Source organism: Mastigoproctus giganteus, chromosome 13, assembly GCF_048544385.1.
Source record: "Mastigoproctus giganteus isolate SK-2022 chromosome 13, ASM4854438v1, whole genome shotgun sequence".
Classification (NCBI taxonomy): domain Eukaryota; kingdom Metazoa; phylum Arthropoda; class Arachnida; order Uropygi; family Thelyphonidae; genus Mastigoproctus; species Mastigoproctus giganteus.
Window position 1 is genome coordinate 148,490,941 of NC_143587.1, and position 21,412 is coordinate 148,512,352.

Genomic DNA, 21,412 nt, shown 5'->3' on the forward strand with positions numbered 1-21,412 from the left:
AGTATGGATATAACCTCAAAGAAAAAGGAAGGAAGAATCTGTACACCCTCACCCACCTGATGTACATGGATGACATCAAGACTCAATTCAACCCCATAGCCGTATGCCTACAGGAAACATTCTTGTCACCCCAAGTTTCGCCAAAATTCTCCAATTATATGATGTATAGACGAGATAGAAACTCAGTCTCCTGCACGTGGAGGAGTAGCCATTCTGGTTAATTCTAACATGCCATCCAAGCCAATCCAGTTAATAACAAATCTAGAAGCTGTGGCTATTCGTATTGCAGTTGGTACATCAGTTACTCTTGTTACCGTTTATATTCCACCATCTCTACCTCTTCCCCATTCAGAACTTGACAATCTTATTACACAACTACCAACTCCAATTTGTCTTTTCGGTGACTTTAATGGACACCATCCATTTTGGGGGTCCACTACAATGGACAGAAGAGGCAAATTAATTGAAGAATTTATGAATAATAGCAATCTTAATTTACTAAACACTGGATCTCCTGCTTACATCCACCTACCTACAGGATCTACTTTTGCAGTTGACCTGTCAATTTGCTCTCCATCCATCTTTCCAATCCTGACATGGTCGGTTTTATCTGATCCATTTAACAGTGACCATTTTCCGATTATTTGCTCAATACAAAAAGCGGTAACTCAAATTCCTATCCAATTGGAAGTTTAGTAAAGTGAACTGGGATGGCTATTCTGCCCAAATGCTCTTAGACAGAATTTATGTCCAACAGAAACATATTGATGATGTAACTACTTATATTACCAATCAGATTCTGACTGCAGCAAATGCTTTCATTCCAAAATCCAAGACATTTCGTGCCCACCAAAATCACTGGTAGAATGCAGAGTGCTCTATTGTCAAACTAAAAACCATGCATGGAATGATTTTTGGAAGTGTCCTACTACCGCTAACTTAATTGCTTATAAAAGGCTTAAAGCAAGAGCAAGGCAAATTAGAAGGAAAGCAAAATGCGATTTGAGGATTGCTTTTTTGCATCAACCATCACAAAAGACACTGACACACAGATCATCTGGAGAAGGATACAGGTGCTAAATGTCAAATTTGTTCAGTTACCCTCTTCCATACTTCACTGGAAAGGAAAAGGCATGTCTACTCCTGAAGAAGTTGCCAGTGCATTATCAGAATCTTTTGCCACCAGCTCTGCTTCTACTTCCTATGCATGCTCCTTCCAGAGCATTAAAGATCGTGCAGAATGGTTTAAAATTAACTTCTCAATGCGCCACTCCTTTCCGTATAACCAACCCTTTACATTAGTAGAACTGAAAGAATCATTAAATAGATCTCACAACAGTGCTTCGGGGCCAGATGGTGTTCATTACATTATGCTAAAGCATTTACATGAAGAGGACTTGTATACCCTGTTGATTTCCTACAATCGGATCTTCTTTGAAAATGTCTATCCTTCGTCCTGGTGCCATTCGTTCATTATCACCATACCAAAACCAGGCAAAGATCCTACCCTGGTTCAAAATTATAGGCCAATATCTCTTACCAGATGCGTAGGGAAAATCTTCAAAAGGATGATCCATACAAGACTCACTTACATCCTGGAATCACAGAATCCCCTTCCAGACCATCAGTATGGATTTCGGAAGAACAGATCAACACCAGACATGCTTATTAAAGCTGAATCTCATATTCGCAATGCCTTTGTCATGAGACAACATCTAGTAATGGTCAACTTAGATCTTGAAAAGACATTCGACATGACTTGGCGTCATGGTGTTATAATGTATCTTTACCATCTAGGTCTAAGGGAACAGTTGCCTGAATTAATTCAAAATTTCTTGCGACTTCGGTATTTTCAGGTCCGATATAAAAACGCACTCTCTACATCTCACATTCAAGAGGAAGGCGTACCACAGGGTTCGATACTTAGTCCAACACTATTCGCAATTTGAATTTTCAATATGACACGGAACATCCCAAAAACAGTTGAAACTTACATGTATGCAGACGATCTTACCATTTCCTGTCAGTCCAAAAGTATGAACACTATTGAACGGCAGCTCCAACTAGCCATAAACAAAATAGAATCCTGGACTTCACGGAATGGTTATCAACTCTCAGAAAATAAATGCACTGCCACTCACTTCTGCAAGCTACTGGCTCTCCATCCTGACCCTGAACTAAAAATAAACAAAACTCCAATCCCACTTGTTAATACCATTAGATTTCTTGAACTGATATTGGACAGCAAGCTAAACTTCCAAGCTCAACTCATTTAAGAACTACTTGTCTAAAGCATATGAATATACTTTGATTTGTCTCGTCTATGTCATGGGGAGCTGATCGGTATACCTTACTACACCTGTACAAATCGCTAATCCATTCATGCCTCGTTTATGGTTCTTCAGTATATGAAGCTAATGTGCTTACCTCTGCTAGGGTAAGCACATTAGAATGGCTGAACATCATACAGCCTGATGCTTTGAGGACTTCTCCATTCCAAAGTCTTTATATTGAAGCGCATGATCCACCATTACACCTGCGTAGAAAAACTACTGCTCCAATATGCTGTTAATATCCATAGTCTACCATCACACCCCAGTTGGGAGTATCTCTATAATACTCGGTGGGAATCATTCTATGAGAGCAAGCCAAATGAAAATAGACCTGCTTCACTCAGGATTAAAGAGCTTGTTCAGAGTTGGAATGTCAAGTTAAATGAAATTTTTCAGGACACAATTGCACCTGTTCCACCTTGGACTTATGTGTCTGTCTCTCACAATGTGCACTTTCTCCAGTGGGGGGAAAAATATTATACCACCCTGCAATATCAGACAGTTACACTCAGTTCATGCTACTATGAACAACCATGCCTATAAAATTTATACAGATGGTTCCAAAACTGACAAAATGGTAGGTGCTGCTGCAGTTTTTTCTTCATGTACGATTTCAGCCACACTACTGCTAGCTTGCAGCATCTTTACAGCTGAATTATATGCCATTAAGTTTGCACTTAGTAAGATTATTGAGCTTTCCATCTCACTTGCCATAATTTACACTGACTCTCTCAGTGCTGTCTCTACCATAAAGAAGTTCTCATATTCTCATCCTATCTTGAAACAGATTCATTTCCAGCTATTCTGTTGCAGTGTGTCCAATCAATCGATCAGTTTCTGCTGGATCCCTGGCCATGCTGGCATTCCTGGAAATGAAAGTGCCGACTTTGCCGCTAAACATCCTCCACCCTCTTTCTCACAACACCCTCAGGTTTCTTACAGTGACTATAAGTAAAGCGTGCTATGATAAATGGTCACAGATCTGGAAAGGTAACATCAACAATAAACTTTACCAGATAAAAGAAGATCCAAAGCTGTGGCTCTCTAGCTTCAGATGAGAAGTGGTATTGGCAAGGCTCAGAATTGGACACACTCACCATACCCATCTCTTCCGGCTAGTGGGAGAAAACCCACCTCAGTGCTCGCTCATCCTGTCAGACGCAACTTACGGTTTGTCATTTTCTGGTTGAGTGTCCCTTATATTCAACCGCTTGATCAAACACTTTCCAGTCACTCTTAACCTTGAACAGCTCATCTAATTTGTCTCATATATTAGGAAATGAAGCCGATATACAAGAACTTTTCATGTATTTAAAACATATCGGCCTATACAGGAGCATATAATTTAACATCTCTAATGATATGTTGCCTGTAAATAAAATGTGAACAGACACAATTTGGCCTCAGTAGCCCTTGTGTCGTTAATCCCAATAACAACTGCAGAAAATCAGATGTAAAAATTTTATTTAGTGTTACAGGTATGTTCTGTGTACTAAATCAAATTGTACAAATTCACCACAGTAGCTCTTGTGCCATTAAGAATAAAAAAATTACTACTTGACATGTAGCTTATATGAATAAAAGTTTGTAATTGTCTACAAATCCGCCTCCTCACGCTGCATTATTTCTTATAGGAAATTAGCTTAATTTGATCATTTTTAATTTTACATGAGCAGTTAATATTATTATTATATCTGTATTATTCTCTCACATATATTATCTCATATAGTGAATCATTTTTTCTTAGCTGATGATGATGTCACTGTTGGCAAATTTTATGCCACATTTCTGATTCAAGACTATTTCAGACGTTTCAAAAAAAGGAAAGAAGAGCGAGAAAAGTCTGTAGGAGATAAAACACATGAAAGTACTGTAGCATTACAGGTGAGATAATTTTCCAATTGTAATCATGTGTCAACTTTAGCATTCTCTGGGAATAATTGTTCAGATAAAGTAGATAATGAAAACTAAAAATTGAATTTTATTGGATTAGGTTTTAATCTAGGACCAAAAGTTTGCATTTTTAGGAAAAGATTTTCAAGTTTTTCTGTAAACATAAATGTGTATAACTTTTCTCCCCATGAAAAAAATAAAAATATTCTAGAAACTGCATATTTTTTCCCAATGAGCATGAGTACTATGTTATTTTTGTTTGCCAACAATACTGCTATATCTATCTTTTTAATTTTGCCCAAGTTGAATACTGTTCCTGCTATCACTAAAGGATTGCTGATCTTCTCCCTTACTGCTTTTTAATATAACTGGATACAGTCAGGTTGCTAGACCTGGAGTGAAAATCAGCTCACCCCCCCCCCCACCATCTCTATGCAGGAAAAAAAATAGCTAACAGAAACAAGCAATACAATAAGAATTGATCTATGCAATTTTTTTTATTTTGGAATGTTTTTGAAAAATATGCTTTAAAAAGCAAATTGTAATTTTATAATGATAAAATAAATAAAATTATGTTATAGAGGATAAGTTTACTTATGCATGGGTAATGCACACACATCATTTCTATTTGATGATGCATTAAAACAAAATTTAAAACCAAAACTTAAAAATTTAAAACCAAAAAAAAACAATGCATTAAAACCAAAGTAGTTTTAATGCATTGTTTTAATTATATCTCATATTGTGAAAACCTTCACAACGAGTTTCCATGGTATTGCACTACCTCGAATTAGTAATGCTTCACCTATGGAGAAGACTATTGTTACTTATTCTCAGTGTGACAACCCAGTTAAGAAGTTAACTCCACAATAGTGACAACCCAGTGAAGAAGTGCACTGAGTGGACAGAAATCATATTACCTAGTAATAGGTAGGCCCATCTTTCATCCGGATAAGGGCAGTCACACGGCAAGGCATTGAGTCCACTAGATCACGAAAGCATTCCATAGGTATTTCCATCTATGCTTGTTGCACTGTCCATAATTCCTTTGTATTCCTGGGTAGAGGATCTAAAGCTCAAATGGACCTTTCCACAGCATCCCAAAGATGCTCCATGGGGTTCATGTCTGGTGAATGGGGGAGGCCATGCCATGGTGATAAAATCTGTGGAATGCTCTTCAAACCATGTTCTAGTCACTCAGCCTTGTAGACCGATGTGTTTTCTTGTGAATACAGCCAATGACAACAGCTTGTCTCCGATCAATAAACTAAATGGTAAATAGCTTCCACACACTTAATGTTTGACATGTTTACACGTGAACTCCCATGAGGTGATAATAGTGTGTTTCTGCCTTAATGTTACTTATCCTTGTCAGATACCACCACCCAGACGGCACGATTTCGAAGCTTATTGGCTTCTCTTTGGTGGGTAGGTACCCTGTTTTGCAATAGTGACAACCCAGTTATGAAGTATAACTCCACAATATGAGAGATGCCTGATGGTGTGTGTGGTTTAATCTAAAAGATATTTCTTGTCTAAATCCCTAAGAGTATGAAGGAGTTTACTTATACATGGGTAATGCCCACACTCCATTTCTACTACCAAGTTATTTTTAATGCATTGTTTTAATTATATCTCATATTGAGAATACCTTCACAATGAATGGAGGTAGTAGAAATTATGTGTGTGCATTACCCATGCATAAATAAACTCCTTCATACTCTTAGGCATTTAGACAAGAAATATCTTTTAGATTGAACCATGCACACCATCAGACATCTCTCATATTGTGGAGTTATACTTCATAACTGGGGGACGGTGCCTCCGTAGCCAGGTGGGCAGGAGCAGCAGTGTGTAGTACACGCTTCTTGATTAGACCAGGGTTCGAGCCCGTGACCACCAAATACGAAGGATGTGGAAAGGTCAGGGAATGACCACCGCATATCCCCGGAGCAATATGGCCTTAGTTGCTAATGCTCCTAAAAAAAAACCAAATAACAAAAATAACAATAACTTCATAACTGGGTTGTCATCAGGGTACCTGCTCACCTGCTGATGAGAAGCCAATCGAAATGTTAGTATTAGTATTAGTAACGGCTGTATGGTGCAAGAAAGCCTATGGCTTATGCTGCACCAGCCAAAAAAAAAAAAAAAAAAAAATCCGAACAAAACAATGATAAAAACAAAAATTAAATAAATAAATAATAATAATTAATAAATAAATAAAAATAATAAAATGAAATTAAAAATTAAATAAAAAGGAAATTAATCCTATCATCCTATGCGCTTCCCTTACCCGAAAGTACTATCCAGATGACCTTTGAATTTCCCCAAACTGTCGGCCTCTACCACCCATGAAGGCAACTTATTCCAGTAATTTATAACTCGCTGGCTAAAATAAAACTTCCTGCAGTCCAATCTAAACATTTCCCCGCGTAACTTGAATTTATGTCCCCTAGTTCTAGCATCATTTATAATCTTGAAAATTTTGTCCTCATTCATTTTACTGATGCCTCTCAGAGCCTTAAACACCTCAATCAAATTTCCTCTAAGGTGTCTAGTTTCCAAACTCTGCAACCCACATATTCGAAGTCTTTCTTCATAAGGACGCCCTTTTGCCGATCTCACCAGGCGAGTTACCCTTCTTTGCACCCTTTCAAGGAGCTCGATGTCTTTCTTTAGGTGCGGTCTCCATACTTGTTTCGAAACAGTACTGTCTGGGGGGGTCTTGATAGGAGCCGTCATTACTGCAAATAGGTAGCGACAGTCTTCTCTAATGGGAAAGCGTTGCCTATTCGGGGAATTTATGAGTGGCTTAGTTCAATGAGTGAGTGTGAGGAGTAAATGTCCCTTTCCTCTTTCGATGGCATTTTTATTCCTTCCTCTCCTACTATCACTTTCCTACACATTTTTGCTTTCCTAAGTCTAAAAGGGACAGTGTGTGGATAACCAGTGTTTTATCCTATACTGGCCCCGGGTGCCCAGTGAATTAAATAGCGATCTTTCTCAGAGATAAAAGTTCTTTTTAAGTTATATCATTTTCTACCAGCAGTTCTTTTATAAATCAGTTCTACACTTGGAAAGTCTTAAGTAAGAACAGAGAAAGGAAATTCACCTTTCCACTTTCTTTTTTGTTATATAAATATATAAACATATATTAACATAATGAAGTAGTTAAAAAATAATAAAAAGTAACATATATAAATATATATTACATTCTTTACTAATAACTGACCCTTTTAACCACTTGGCCTCCTTGCTGCACTGCTCCTGCCTCCCTGTGGCAGGCTGGAAACCTGGGAGGGAAAGTTAACCCCCATGGCAAAAAGGAGCTAAACATGGACTGTGACAACTATCCTGCTCTTGAGCAGCCTAGGTGCTCATCTAGTATTGTCAGCAATGCTGACCATGAAATTGCATATGACGGAACAAAGACAAAAAGATTGCATAAAGACACAGAACAACAGAAATGCCCATCATTCCTTATTTTTCACTCTCTTTCGGACAAATTTGTTAGCACTCTATGACCATTTCTTATACAGAAATGTTTAGAAAATGTGGCAGACTCACCCAAAATGGTGAGAAGACTCAGATCCAGTGACCTATTGGTCAAAACTGGAAGTCATACACATTCTGAGACTTTGCTGAAATTAACAACATTTGGAGGACTACCTGTACAAGTCACCCCACATGCAACATTAAATACCTCCAAGAGAGTAATTTAAGAGTGGGATCTGATGAATAACAGAAGCTGAATTGGTCCATGAACTTAAACATCAAAAAGTTATACAAGCCAAACACATCACAATCAGGAGGAATGGAGATCTACTTCCCACCCGCACCATCATTCTGACATTCAGAATACCAATCTTACCATCTAGTGTCAAAGCTGGCTATCTCAATTGCTGATTACAGCCTTTTATTCTGAATCCTATAAGATGCTACAAGTGCCAAATGGCTTCTCAAGGAGATCCAGTCTGTCCAAACTGTGGGTCAAAAGAACATTCGCAAACAGACTGTGTTGCTAAAACACCGCACCATCCAAATTGCAAAGGCGCACATCCAGCCTTCTTTAAATCATGTGATTTCTGGAAAACAGGGAAAAAAATCCAGAAGTACAGGAAGAACAAAAAGTTACATATCAAGAGGCAAAGAAACAAATTATGCTCAATGCACCCAAAAACACATATGTAACAGCAATGAAAAAAATATCAATCTACGGGAACACAAACTGAAGTTTCCATTTCCCCAACCATATTATGCAGCAAAAGCCTTGGCTTCCTTGCACCATATGGCTAATAATAATAATAATAATATCCATTGCAGATTGGGCCCGATCTATGCTGTCATCATCAAAGAAACAGTCTCCTAAGGAGCAAAAGGTAGCAGACAGAGTCAACAACACTCCATTCACAGTTCCACCAACTGCACCACATAGATCATCAGATGCTACAAAACTGAAAACCGAATCAGCTCCCACTAAGAAGACAAATAATCTCATAGCAGTAAATATCGATATCGATAATAACTCTGACCTGGAAGAGCCTATTCTAGATCTTCATGCAGAGAATGACATGGACACCGGATGACCAATCTTTCCAAGAAGAGAGAGAGAGAAAGTGAAGCTCGAATGCCACAAACAGCCTGGGAATAAAAAAGAATCAGAATTATCCTCATGTAACGAAACCAAATAATGCATCATATCGTACAATGGAACTGTAGAGGACTTCGCAGTAACATTGATGATATCTCCAAGCTAATAGGTCATTATCATCCTGTAGGCATCTGCTTAAAAGAGACAAATTTAACATCACAAATGTCTGTCTTAATTAGAAATTATACCCTTTTCAGGAAAGACACAGCTAGTACAAATAATTCTCATGGAGTGGTAGCCTTACTCCTAGATTCACGAGTACCTTGCAGACACATTCCGTTACAAACCTCCATCGAAGCTGTTGCAGCATGTATAGTGATTGATATTAATTTGACACTTGTCTCTATCTATCGCCTAATCATCCCTATACTATTCATGAACTCGAAGATCTTATTCTGCAGTTACCAACCCCTATCTGTTTATTGGGGGACTTCAATGGACACCATCCATTGTGAGGTTCTCCCAATGCAGATAGATAAGGACAACTCAACTTTCTGACAGAAAAAAACTAACTATACTAAATACTGGCTCGCCAACTTATATTGAGTACAACCTCTACAATAGATCTCTCCATCTGCTCTTCATCCCTCTTTCCTAGCATTGAGTGGATGTCCCTTGACAACCCGCTCAGTAATGATCACTTCCCATTAACATGAACAATTCAAACAGCACATTCTATAATTTCAGAAAACTACAGGAGCCTCCTTAGCAACATTAAATGGTCAGGAGCAGCAGTGCGTAGCACACGCTTCTTGATTAGACTGGGGTTCGAGCCCTTGACCACCAAATATAAAGGATGCGGAAAGGTCAGGGAATGACCACCACATATCCCTGGAGCAATATGGCCTTAGTTGCTAATGCTCCTAAAAACCAAACAACAACAACAACAGAAAACTATGTAAAATGGAAATTTTCCAAAGCAGATTGGGCAAAATTCACTTCCCAAATGTCCTTTGATGAACAGATCATCGAAACCTGTCCTGTCGACACAGTTACTGATCATTACAAGACAAATATTGGCTGCTGCATGTAATGAAATTCCACAATCACAGTCAACCATCCACAGAACCATAGGTTATTGGTGGAACGAAGAGTGCAAGGGTCCAAAAAAAGGAAAAACCAAGCATGGGATCTGTTTTGAAAACATCCTACCACCGCCAATCTTATAAACTACAAGAGATATTGACTTTTACAACGACAGATGGAAGTTTGTTTCAGCAACCAACTACAACTGTCTTTCCTTAATATGAATTTAGTGGGCGGGAGTGCAGTAGCACACGCTCTTTGAGTAGACCGGGGTTCAAGCCCCTGACTGCTGAATACAGTCAATCTGCCAACCCGCACTGGACCAGCGTGGCAGATTATGGTCCATGAATTGTTGAGGAGGCTTTCATCCTGCAGTGGGTTGATAATGGCTGCACTTTACTTTTTTTTTTTTTAGGCGATTATTCTGAGCAAGAGGAAGAATCCCATCAGCATTGAGCATGCTCAAACCATTCAAGGCTTTATACACCTCATTCAGATCACCTCACAGGTGCCTAGTCTCCAGACACTGTAATTTGTAAAACTTAAGCCTTTCTATGTAGAACAACCCTTTGTTCCATTCACTAACTTTGTTGCACTTCTTTGCACTTGCTCCAGAAGCTCTACATCCTTCCTAACATTAGGCCTCCAGACCTGTATACCTTATACAAGGGGATAATCATCTCCTTATCCCTGCTAGAAAAATTCCTGTATATCATTGACCAGACACCATGAGCTACCCTTGCAGGCCATCTGCACTGCTCAGAAAACTTCATATTTGCCTGCACGATTACCCCATGTCCAGTGGCGGACTTGGTCTAAAAATATTGGATGCCAGAAGACAAAGGGAGCCCACCCTTTAATAAAAATGATTTTATTAAAATTTTTTAATTAAAATAATAATACAATGTAAATTTTAGTTGCATACAGTAATAATATTGGAACTTCTATTATATTTTCAAACTACTAAAAGGACATTAACATTTTTAACATATTGTCTAATGTTATTGCTAGGGGGCCCACTTGCCATCGGGCAAGCTGACACCCTGACCAATCCGCCACTGCCCAGGTCCTTTTCATTCTCTACCACTGTCAGTATAGTACCACAAAGTTGATATGTTACTCTGGGGTTACTGCTTCCCATATGCAGTACTTTACATTTGTCAACTTTAAACTTCATTTTTCACCTCTCAGCCCATCTGCTCAATTTTTCTAGATCCCATTGCAGCAGTGAACTGTAATTAGTGTCCTTTACAACCCTGCTAACCTTCATATCATCTGCAAACTTGGACAATAAGCCTGATATACCATCATCAATATCATTTATAAATACAGAAAACAACAATGAACCCAATACTGAACCCTGAGGGACTCCACTAATAACATTACATTAGTCCACGAAGAGCAGTGTCCATTGATTACTACTCTCTGTCTTCTCCTACTCAACCATCCCTTTATCCATAGCAGCAATTTGCCTCCAATGCCACACTGCTCCAATTTGTACAGCAGTCTTCCATATGCAACAGTATCAGTAGCCTTTCTAAGATCCAAATATATGATATCAAAGTTATTCTTTGCATCCAGTTCCTTTGTGACCAGATCATAGTATCCAATCAAATTGGTCAGATAAGACTTCCCCTTATCAAAATCATGCTGTGTCCGAGCTATAATTGAAGTCTTGTCTAGATGATCCTGCAGTGCTTCTTTAACCAGTGCCTCCATTAATTTTCCGGGAACAGAAGTTAAACTAACAGTTCTATCATTACTCATGTCTCCCTTTGATCCTCCTTTGTGGATTGGGGTCACATTTGCACATCTCCAGTCTGTGGGTACCTCCCCTGAGTCCAAGGAAGCTCTCATAATTATGGCTAAGAGTTTGCTTACTTCCTTTGCTGCCTCTTTTAATATAACTGGATCGATCTCATCCACCTCGGGTGCCTTTTTAATGTTTATCTTCAACAATTTCTCTTCCACTTCCCTCTCAGTTATTACAAAATCATCTAGCTTACTGCCAGAGTTTAATTTACCTCTGGTATTCCCCTCCCTGAATAACTCCTCATGTGTGAATGTAGATGCAAAATACTCATTTAGTTTGTTAGCCACCTGAGCAGGAATATCGATAGGTGAACCATCAATATCCAGTGGACCAATCTGATTCATCTATTTCCTTCAAGAGTTTACATAGGTAAAGAACTCTTTGCTGTTTTTCTTTGCATTCTTTGCCAAAGATTTCTCATAATCTGCCTTTGCCTGCCTAATCTCCTTTGTGACTTGGTTACAGACCAGCTTATATCTGTCATAGGCTTCCATGTTACCCATTAATTTATATCCATCCCATGCATTTTTCTTCTCTGCCAAATGTCTCATTAGGTCATGTGACATCCATTTAGGCCTTGAACAATATTTCTTTGTTTGTATGTAAAGCCTAGTAGCTTCCAAGATTAATTCTTTGAATGCCTTTCCTTTTGAATTTGCTGTTGGTAACATCATCAGTTGGTACCTCTGTGTAGAATTTAAATACTGTCTCAGACCACCGTAGTCACCTGTATGAAAGCAAAAACCCTTCCCTTTACCCCTGATGGTAGTTACCTCATTGAGTAATTCCACTTCAAGCATACTGTGATCACTGCCACCAAGTGGTTCTTTTATCTGCAGATTCTTAATGCATGAAGAATTGCTACTGATAATCAGATAAAGAGTATTACTCCTTCTAGTTGCCTCCCGATCATGCTGATGTAGAAAACAATCATCCAATAAATCCACAAAAGCCTTGCTAGTGTGTGAGTGACCAACTCACAAATTCCAGTTAATATCCAAGAAATTAAAATCCCCCATTATAAGACTCTGAATATTTTGTAAGATAGTGAGGAACACATTGAGTTTTAATTTATTTTAAATTATGTAATTTTGTTTCAATGTATCATTTTGTAATTTATTCGCATAAGAAGATTTGGTAAAGAAGAAATGCTGCTGACTGAATAAAAGGCAACTCCTTGTTTATTTTTAAACAAAATATTAATTTATATTTTGTAAGATGCAACGTTTTGCTTACAAATTTTAAAATATATGCAAACCAAAACATATAATACAAATAGTGCTTATATGCTTGATTTCTTGATGTTTAATTTTTCCAATGATTGTCCTAAATACTCTTAAGAATAAATGTAAAAATAACTGTGTTTTTTAAGTTTCTGTTATAAGAATGTTTTTTTTTTTCTGCAGGAAAGATGGAGTATTGAAAGTTATATCAAATAATTGTAAAGTAGTTTTAACTTACTGATGCTAAAACAATAATTTATTCCACTTATTTAAATACATTAAATTAAATAAATTGATCAACAACAACTACAAACTTAATAATTAAAATAATTAAGTTTGTGGTTGATATGGCATAACTGAAAATTATGATTATGTCACTTATTCAAATAACTTATCGTGTTTTTTTTTTAATAATTTGGCATGTGATGTATTAATAAAGGCTGGACTGCGTACCTTGCATGAACTGGGACCAGAAATCCGTCGTGCAATTTCGGGCAGTTTGGATGTAGAGGATAGTGATGGTGGGCATGATGTTGAACCAATGCACAGAGTAAGTTATCTATACATTTATAGATAAAGTTAGTTTTAATAATATGTGAAAGTACTCCCCCCTGAGGATTGATTAATTATACATAACGAGTGAAGTGAAAGCGTATTATTTATGTGAATTAGTTATATGTAAAAATACTGAGTTAAGAGCAGATTCAGTCTGATTCTGCTTAAGAATCAGTTTGAATCTACCTTTAACACAGTATTTTTCAATGTTATCATTCTTATTATTCTAATTTAATTCAATCTGATTCTTTTTTAGAATCAGATGAATCTACTCTTGATGTGATTAAGTTTGACAATTCACATTAAAATGATGTCAGAAATTTAGGAATTGTGATACTTTAAGTTATTAGAAATACTGGTATTTAAAAAAGCGAGGGTTAATTAAAAATTCGGGGGTTTTTTTGGTATTTTTCCACTTTAGAATTTTGCCATCTGTGAGCAGTAGTATACTACTGTAATAGTAATAATATTCATGATGCAGTGCAAGGAAGCTACAGGCTTTTGCTGCACAGGCAAAAAAAAAAAAAAAAAAAAAGTAGATACAAAAATGCAAATTATATATTTTTTTTATGAAAACCCCAAACACGAAAGGTATCAAAACCTATAGTACTTAGTACCGTGCATGGATTGAAGGAGAAGTATGGGGGGGGGGATGCCGGAAACTTTGCTCTAGAGACTAAACATGGGTTTCACCACTTCAAGTCTCCAATAAGCAAAGTGGTGATATTTGACCGGTTGATGAAAGTTATCTACCACCTACCACCACCTATATGCTTCCCTTGTCACATAGATAACCATCCAGTTGACCCTTGAATTTATTAAGCTATGGGCTGTCCATCCTAATCCTGAATTAGAAATAAACAAAACTCCAATCCCACTTGTTAATACCATTAGATTTCTTGGACTGATATTGGAAAGCAAGCTAAACTTCCAAGCTCACATCACTCATTTAAGAACTACTTGTCAAAACCATTTGAATATACTTCGATCAGTCTCATCCATGTCATGGGGAGTTGATCAGTATACCTTACTACACTGCTACAAGTCTCTAATCCATTCGCGCCTAGATTATGATTCTTCAGTATACAACTCTGTTAGGATAAGCACATTAGAATGGCTAAACACCATACAGTGCATTGCTCTGATTTTGAGCACTTATCTAGTAGAGAAGCCTATCTCTACTAGACAAGGACATCATAATCCCATTATATAAGGCTGTTGTTAGACCATACTTGAAATTCTTTGTTTAAGTATGGAGACCATACCTAAAGAAAGAAATCCTTCTTGAACGGGCCCAAAGATGGGTAACTCACCTGGTAAGATCGGCAAAAGGGCGTCCATATGAGGAAAGACTAAATATGTGGGTTTCAGAGCTTGGAAACTAGGCACCTTAGAGGAGTTGATTGAGGTTTTTAAGGCTCTGAGAGGCATAAGTAAAATGAATGAGGATGAAATTTTCACTGTTATAAATGATTCTAGAACATGGGGCTATAATTTCAAGTTACGGGGGGGGGGAGATGTTTAGACTGGATTGCAGGAAGTTTTATTTTAGCTAGTGTGTTATAAATTACTGGAATAAAGTTATCTACATGGGTGGCAGAGGCTTGCAATTTGGGGAAATTCAAACGTCAGTTGGATAATTACCTCCAGGAAGAGGGAAACATATAGATTCTCTTATTAATTATTATTATTTTTTTTTTTTTTTAATTTTCTTCTTATTATTATTATTTTATTTTTATTTTTTTTGTTCTTTTATTTTATTATTATTATTTTTTTTTTTTTGTTCTTTTATTTTATTATTATTTTTATTTTTTAATCTTTTATTTTTGGCTGGTGCAGCATAAGCCATAGGCTTCCTTACACCATGTTAACATTGCTAATACTAATACCCAATGAGATTCCCTTTATTTATTATTATTATTATTATTACTATTAGCCTTATGGTGCAAGGAAGCCTGAGGCTTATGCTGCACCAGCCAAAAAAAAATTTCTGAGTTACCCTGAGAGAGAGAGAGAAAGAGAAGTAGAAGGGGAACACCAAGAAAGAGAAGAGAAGAATGATGATATTCAGCTCAGGACTCTGTGTGTGCTAAGCCCATACTCACCAGATGTGAGCCCCTGGGGTTTTTATGAGAGTAAGCCACATAAAAGCCAATGTCAGATTTAAAGAACTTCTTTATATTTGGAATGTTGATCTAAGTGACATTTTTTAGGACACCACTCTTCCTGTACAACCCTGGTTACGTTTTCATGCCTCTCACGACGATCATTTTCTCTAATGGGGGAAGGATGTTTTAGCTACTTTCAGTATCAGACAGTTGCATGCAGCTGTCTGATACTGAAATATACTCTAATCTATACTCTAATATCAACTGCAATACACTGATGGATCGAAAGCTGACATCGCATTAGGTGAGGCAGCAATTTTCCCTTCATTTACAGTTACAGCCTCATTATCAGCCACATGCAGTATCTTCACTGCTGACTGTAAAATGAGCACTTGACCAGATTGTTGAACATACCATTTCACCTGACTTAATCTATCCTGACTCTCTCAGTGCTGTTGCAATAATGGAGAATTTCTCTTCATGTCATCCTAAACTAAAAACTATTCACTATCAGTTACTCTCCTGCAGAGAGTCCAATCAATCGTAACATTTTGTTGGATACTGGGACTTTCTGGAATTCTAGGAAATCAGACTACTGATCGTGTTGCTAAACGACTTCTTAACACTTTATCATAGCACCTTTGATTTTCTTACACAGATTACAAGCTTGTAATTCGCAAGGCCTGTTATGAAAACTGGTTACAGATCTAGAAAAGTAATACCAACAACAAACTTTACCAATAAAAAAAAGACCGCGATTTATGGCTCCGTGGATTCAGACAAAATAGACATGAAGAAGTGGTATTGGCGAGACTGAGAATTCGGCATACTCATATTATTATTATTATTATTACTCTTATATTATTTCTCCCTATTTGGGGGTTCCACCTCATGATAGGTATTGTTACCAAGTACACAGGGTGGTTGTTGTTATGTCTGGTGTTACTGTTGATCGAGGAATATGTAGCATCTTTGGCACCATACCTGTGGTTGACACAATGATCAGGATGGTTGTTACTTGTTGCATATGCCACATCTCTTTGATCTCCTGTCTTAGGTTCGTGTACTTCCTGATTTTCTCCCCATGGGTTTTCTGCAGGTTGCCAATGTTGGGTACTGCTATGTCAATCAGATAGGTGGTCTTTCCCTTCTTGTCCACAAGGATTATGTCCGGTCTGTTATGCGGGATTATCCTTTCCATTAGTAAGGTGCGGTCCCAATACAGCTTGTGGGTTGGGGTCTCTAGTACTGCTTGGGGTTCGTATTTGTAGGACGGTACACTTTCTTCGATCAACTGATATTTCCTTGCTAGCTTCTGATGTATTATCCTGGCTACCTGGTTGTGTCTATAGTGTACTCAGTCTAGGTGATCACCTTGCATCCCACGGGTGATGTGTTGGATCGTTTCTGAGGCCAGATGGCATCGTTGACATGTGTCATTGAACACTTCAGGTTCCTTGGTGACGTATTTTCTATAGTTCCTGATGTTAATTACCTGGTCTTGGATAGCGAGCATGAATCCTTCAGTCTCGGAGAAGAGCGTCCCACTTGTGAGCCATGCATTGGAAGCAATTTTATCTATGTGATCTTGATGGAGATCATTGTAGTGTCTGCCATGGAGTGTCTACCATGGAGTGTCTTCTCTGCCCATCTTTCTAGCTTCGTTTTTGTGTCCTGGTTGGGGGGCGACTCCTCGCTTAGCCCTCCTATTGTGTTCGCATTTTGGTTACACTTATTGTATTCGGGTCAACATGATCCGAGCGTCTATGGGTGTCGTTTTATTGGTGTTAAATTAATATGGCAGTAATGTGTTTACTAAATCATAAAAGAAATAAGAATATATGTAGCATTTATTGACCAAAAGTTTGTTTATGAATGGCAGTAATGGATAAACAATTGTTACATACATCTGAAAAACATAGTAGATATATCATACATTTCGTTTTTTACATTTTTGGCAGTAGTAATATACATGAGCTTTATATGTGTATTTTGAGCAATTACAACATAGTATATTGGTTGAAGAGGTACAAAAATTACATCTTTTATGCTTATTTGTGGCAGGCTGTTCCCTTTCTTTGGCAGTGCTAGTTGATGGTCATGCCCTTCTAACCATTTCAGCAGCAGGAATACTTTGAGGAAGGTGTTTTCTTTCTTGCAGAAGGGAGTGATCAAGGAATTACCCAGTTCTTCAAGAAATTAGCATCAGCATTCGTAGAGGCATTTGATGCAAGAAAGCAAGCTTATGCAGCATCAGCCAAAAAAAAAAAAACACTTCCACTTCACCCCTCTGTTTGTTTCAAAATACCTGTCCAGCTGAGCCTTAAACTTATTTAGGCTATCAACTTCCACGACAAGGGATGGAAGTCTGTTCCACCAACCAACCAACCACCCGCTGGCTAAAGGCAAATTTCCGCACGTCTATCCTACATCTGTCTTTCCTCAATTTGAATTTATGCCCTCCCAGGTGATTATTCTGAGAAAGAGGAAGAATCCCAACAGCATTGAGCATTCTCAAACCATTCAAGGCTTTATACACCTCTATCAGATCACCTTGCTGGTGCCTAGTCTTCAGACACTGTAATTTGCAAAACTTAAGCCTTTCTTCATAAGAGCACCCCTTTGTTCCAGTCACTAATCTTGTTGCCCTTCTCTGTACTCGTTCCAGCCGCTCTACATCCTTCTTGAAATGAGGCCTCCAGATCTGTATACAGTACTCTAGGTGTGGCCTGACCATTGCCTTATACAAGGGAATAATCACCTCCTGCTAGAAAAATTCCTATATATCATTGACAATACACCATAAGCTACTCTTGCAGCCAGTCTGCACTGCTCAGAGAACTTCATATCTGCCTGCACAACCGCCCCCAGGTCCTTTCAAAATGCATGGGATGCATATAAATTATCAAGCGACTCAGAAGCCTATGGCAGATATAAGCTAGTCTGTAATCAGGTCACAAAGGTTAGGCAGGCGAAGGCAGATTACGAGAAATCTTTGGAAAAAGATGCTAAGAAAAACAGCAAGGATTTCTTTACTTATATAAACTCTAAAAGGAAGGGGATGAATCTGATTGGTCAACTTGACATCGATGGTTCTACTGATGATGATCCTGCTCAGGTAGCAAACAAACTGAATGAGTATTTTGCATCTACATTCACACATGAGGAATTATTAAGGTTTGAAAATGGCAGAAGGTTATAAAATTGTAGCAGGATACTTAATTATTTTGGAAAAACTGAAAGCAAAGTGGAGGAGAAATTGTTGAAGTTAAACATAAGAAAAGCACCTGGGGTGGATGGGATCTATCCAGTTATATTAAAGGAGGCAGCAAAGCAACTAAGCAAACTCTTAGCCCTAATTATGAGAGAGAGTCCTTGGACTCAGGGGAGGTCCCCACGGACTGGAGATGTGAAAATGTATCCCCAATTCACAAAGGGGGATCGAAGGGTGACACTAGTAATCACAGATGAGTTAGTTTAACTTCTGTTCCGGGTAAAATAATGGAGTCACTGGTTAAAGATGCATTGCAGGATCATCTAGACAAGACTGCAGCAATAATTCAGACACAGCATGGGTTTGTTAAGGGAAAGTCTTGTCTGACAAATTTGATAGGATATTATGATGTCGTTACAAAGGAACTGGATGCAAAAAATAATTTTGATATCATATATTTGGATTTCAGGAAAGCTTTTGAACACTGTTGTGCATGGAAGACTATTGTACAAATGGGAGCAGAATGGTATTAAGGGTAAGTTGCTACAATAGATAAAAGGATGATTAAGTGGAAGAACACAGAGGGTGGTAATCAATGGGTGCTGCTCTTCGTGGACTAATGTTATTAGTGGAGTCCCACAGGGTTCGGTGTTAGGTCCACTGTTGTTTTGTATATTTATCAATGATATTGATGAAGGTATATCAGGCTTAATGTCGAAGTTTGCAGATGATACAAAGGTTGGCAGGGTTGTTAATGACAGTAATAGCAGAGTGCTATTGCAACAGGATCTAGATAATTTGAGCAGATGGGCTAAGAAGTGACGACTGAAGTTTAACCTTGACAAATGCAAAGTACTGCATATGGGTAGAAGTAACCCCAGAGAAACGTACCAACTGTGTGGTACTACACTTAAGGTGGTAGAAAATGAAAAAGATCTGGGAGTATTTGTGCAGTCAGATATGAAGTTTTCTGGACAATGCAGACAGGCTGCCAGGGCGGGTCATGGGGTTTTGTCAATGATATATAGGAATTTTGCTAGCAGGGAAAAGGAGGTGATTATCCCTCTGTATAAGGCAATGGTCAGGCCACGCCTTGAATACTGCGCACAGGTCTGGAGGCCTCATTTTAGGAAGGATGTAGATTTACTTGAGCGTGTATACAGAGAAGGGCAACAAGATTGGTGAGAGGAATGAAGGGATCCTCTTATCAAGAGAGGCTTAAGTTCTGCAAATTACAGTGGCTGGAGACTAGGCACCTGCGCGGTGATCTGATTGAGGTATATAAGGCCTTGAATGGGTTGAGCCCGCTGAATTCTGATGGGATCCTTTCACTTGTTCAGATTACGAACCTAAGGGGGCATAAATTCAAATTAAGAAAAGACAGATGTAGAATAGATGTGCGTAAATTTGTCTTTAGCTAGCGGGTGGTTAATTGCTGGAACAAACTTCCATCTGTCGTTGTGGAAGTTGATAGGTTGAATAAATTTAAGTTGGAACTGGACAGGCATTTGGAGGCAATAGTGTGATTTTTTTTTTTTTTTTTTTTGGCTGATGCTGCATAAGCTCATAAACTTGCTTTCTTGCATCACATGCCACTACTACTACTTCTCAGCCCATCTGCTCAACCTTTCCAGATCCAGTTGCAGCAGCATTGTGTCAGTAGTATCCTTGACAACCCTGCCAACCTTTGTATTGTCTGCAAACATGGACATTAAGCTTGATATACCATCATCAATATAATTTATAAAAACAGAAAACAATAATGGACCCAACACTGAACCCTGAGGGACTCCACTAATAACATTAGTCCACGATGAGCAGTGTCCATTGATTACCACTCTCTGTCTTCTCCCCCTCAGCCACCCCTTTATCCACAGCAGCAATTTGCCTCCAATGTCACACTGCTCCAATTTGTGCAGCAGTCTTCCATGTGCAACAGTATCAAAAGCCTTTCTAAGATCCAAGTATATAATATCAAAGTTATTCCCAGCATCCAGTTCTTTTGTGACTGCATCATAGTTTCCAATCAAATTGGTCAGGCAAGGCTTCCCCTTAACACCTCTGGCATTCCCCTCGCTGAATAACTCCTCATGTGTGAATGTCGATGCAAAATCTTCATTTAGTTTGTTAGCTACCTGAGCAGGATCATCAACAGTTGACCTATCGATATCAAGTGGACCAATCTGATTCATCCCCTTCCTTCTAGAGTTTACATAAGTAAAGAATTCTTTGCTGTTTTTCTTTGCATCCCTTGCCAAAGATTTCTCGTAATCTGCCTTCGCCTGCCTAACCTCATTTGTAACTTGGTTACAGATCAACTTGTACCTATCATAGGCTTCTGTGTCACGTGTTAATTAGTATGTATCCCATGCATTTTTCTTCTCTGCCATATGTCTCATTAGTTCATCTGACATCCATTTAGTCCTAAACCTTGAACAATATTTCTTAGTTGGTATGTAAAGCCTAGTAGCTGCCAAGAAAAGTTCTTTGAATGCTTCCCATTTTGAATTTGCTGTTGGTAACATCATCAGTTGGTTCCACTGTATAGAATTTAAATACTGTCTCAGTCCATCACAGTTGCCTTTACGAAAGC

At 38.2% G+C, this 21,412-nt stretch overlaps 1 protein-coding gene across 1 annotated transcript in view; it reads left to right on the plus strand.

Annotated features, from left to right (window-relative positions):
- Positions 1-21,412, plus strand: part of LOC150076513 (muscle calcium channel subunit alpha-1-like) — a 1,171,392-nt gene that overhangs the window by 1,055,216 nt on the left and 94,764 nt on the right. The window contains exons 38-39 of the mRNA XM_090387375.1: positions 4,081-4,217; positions 13,382-13,492. Coding sequence (XP_090243501.1) covers positions 4,081-4,217; positions 13,382-13,492 — 248 coding nt within the window. The remainder of the gene's footprint in view (positions 1-4,080; positions 4,218-13,381; positions 13,493-21,412) is intronic.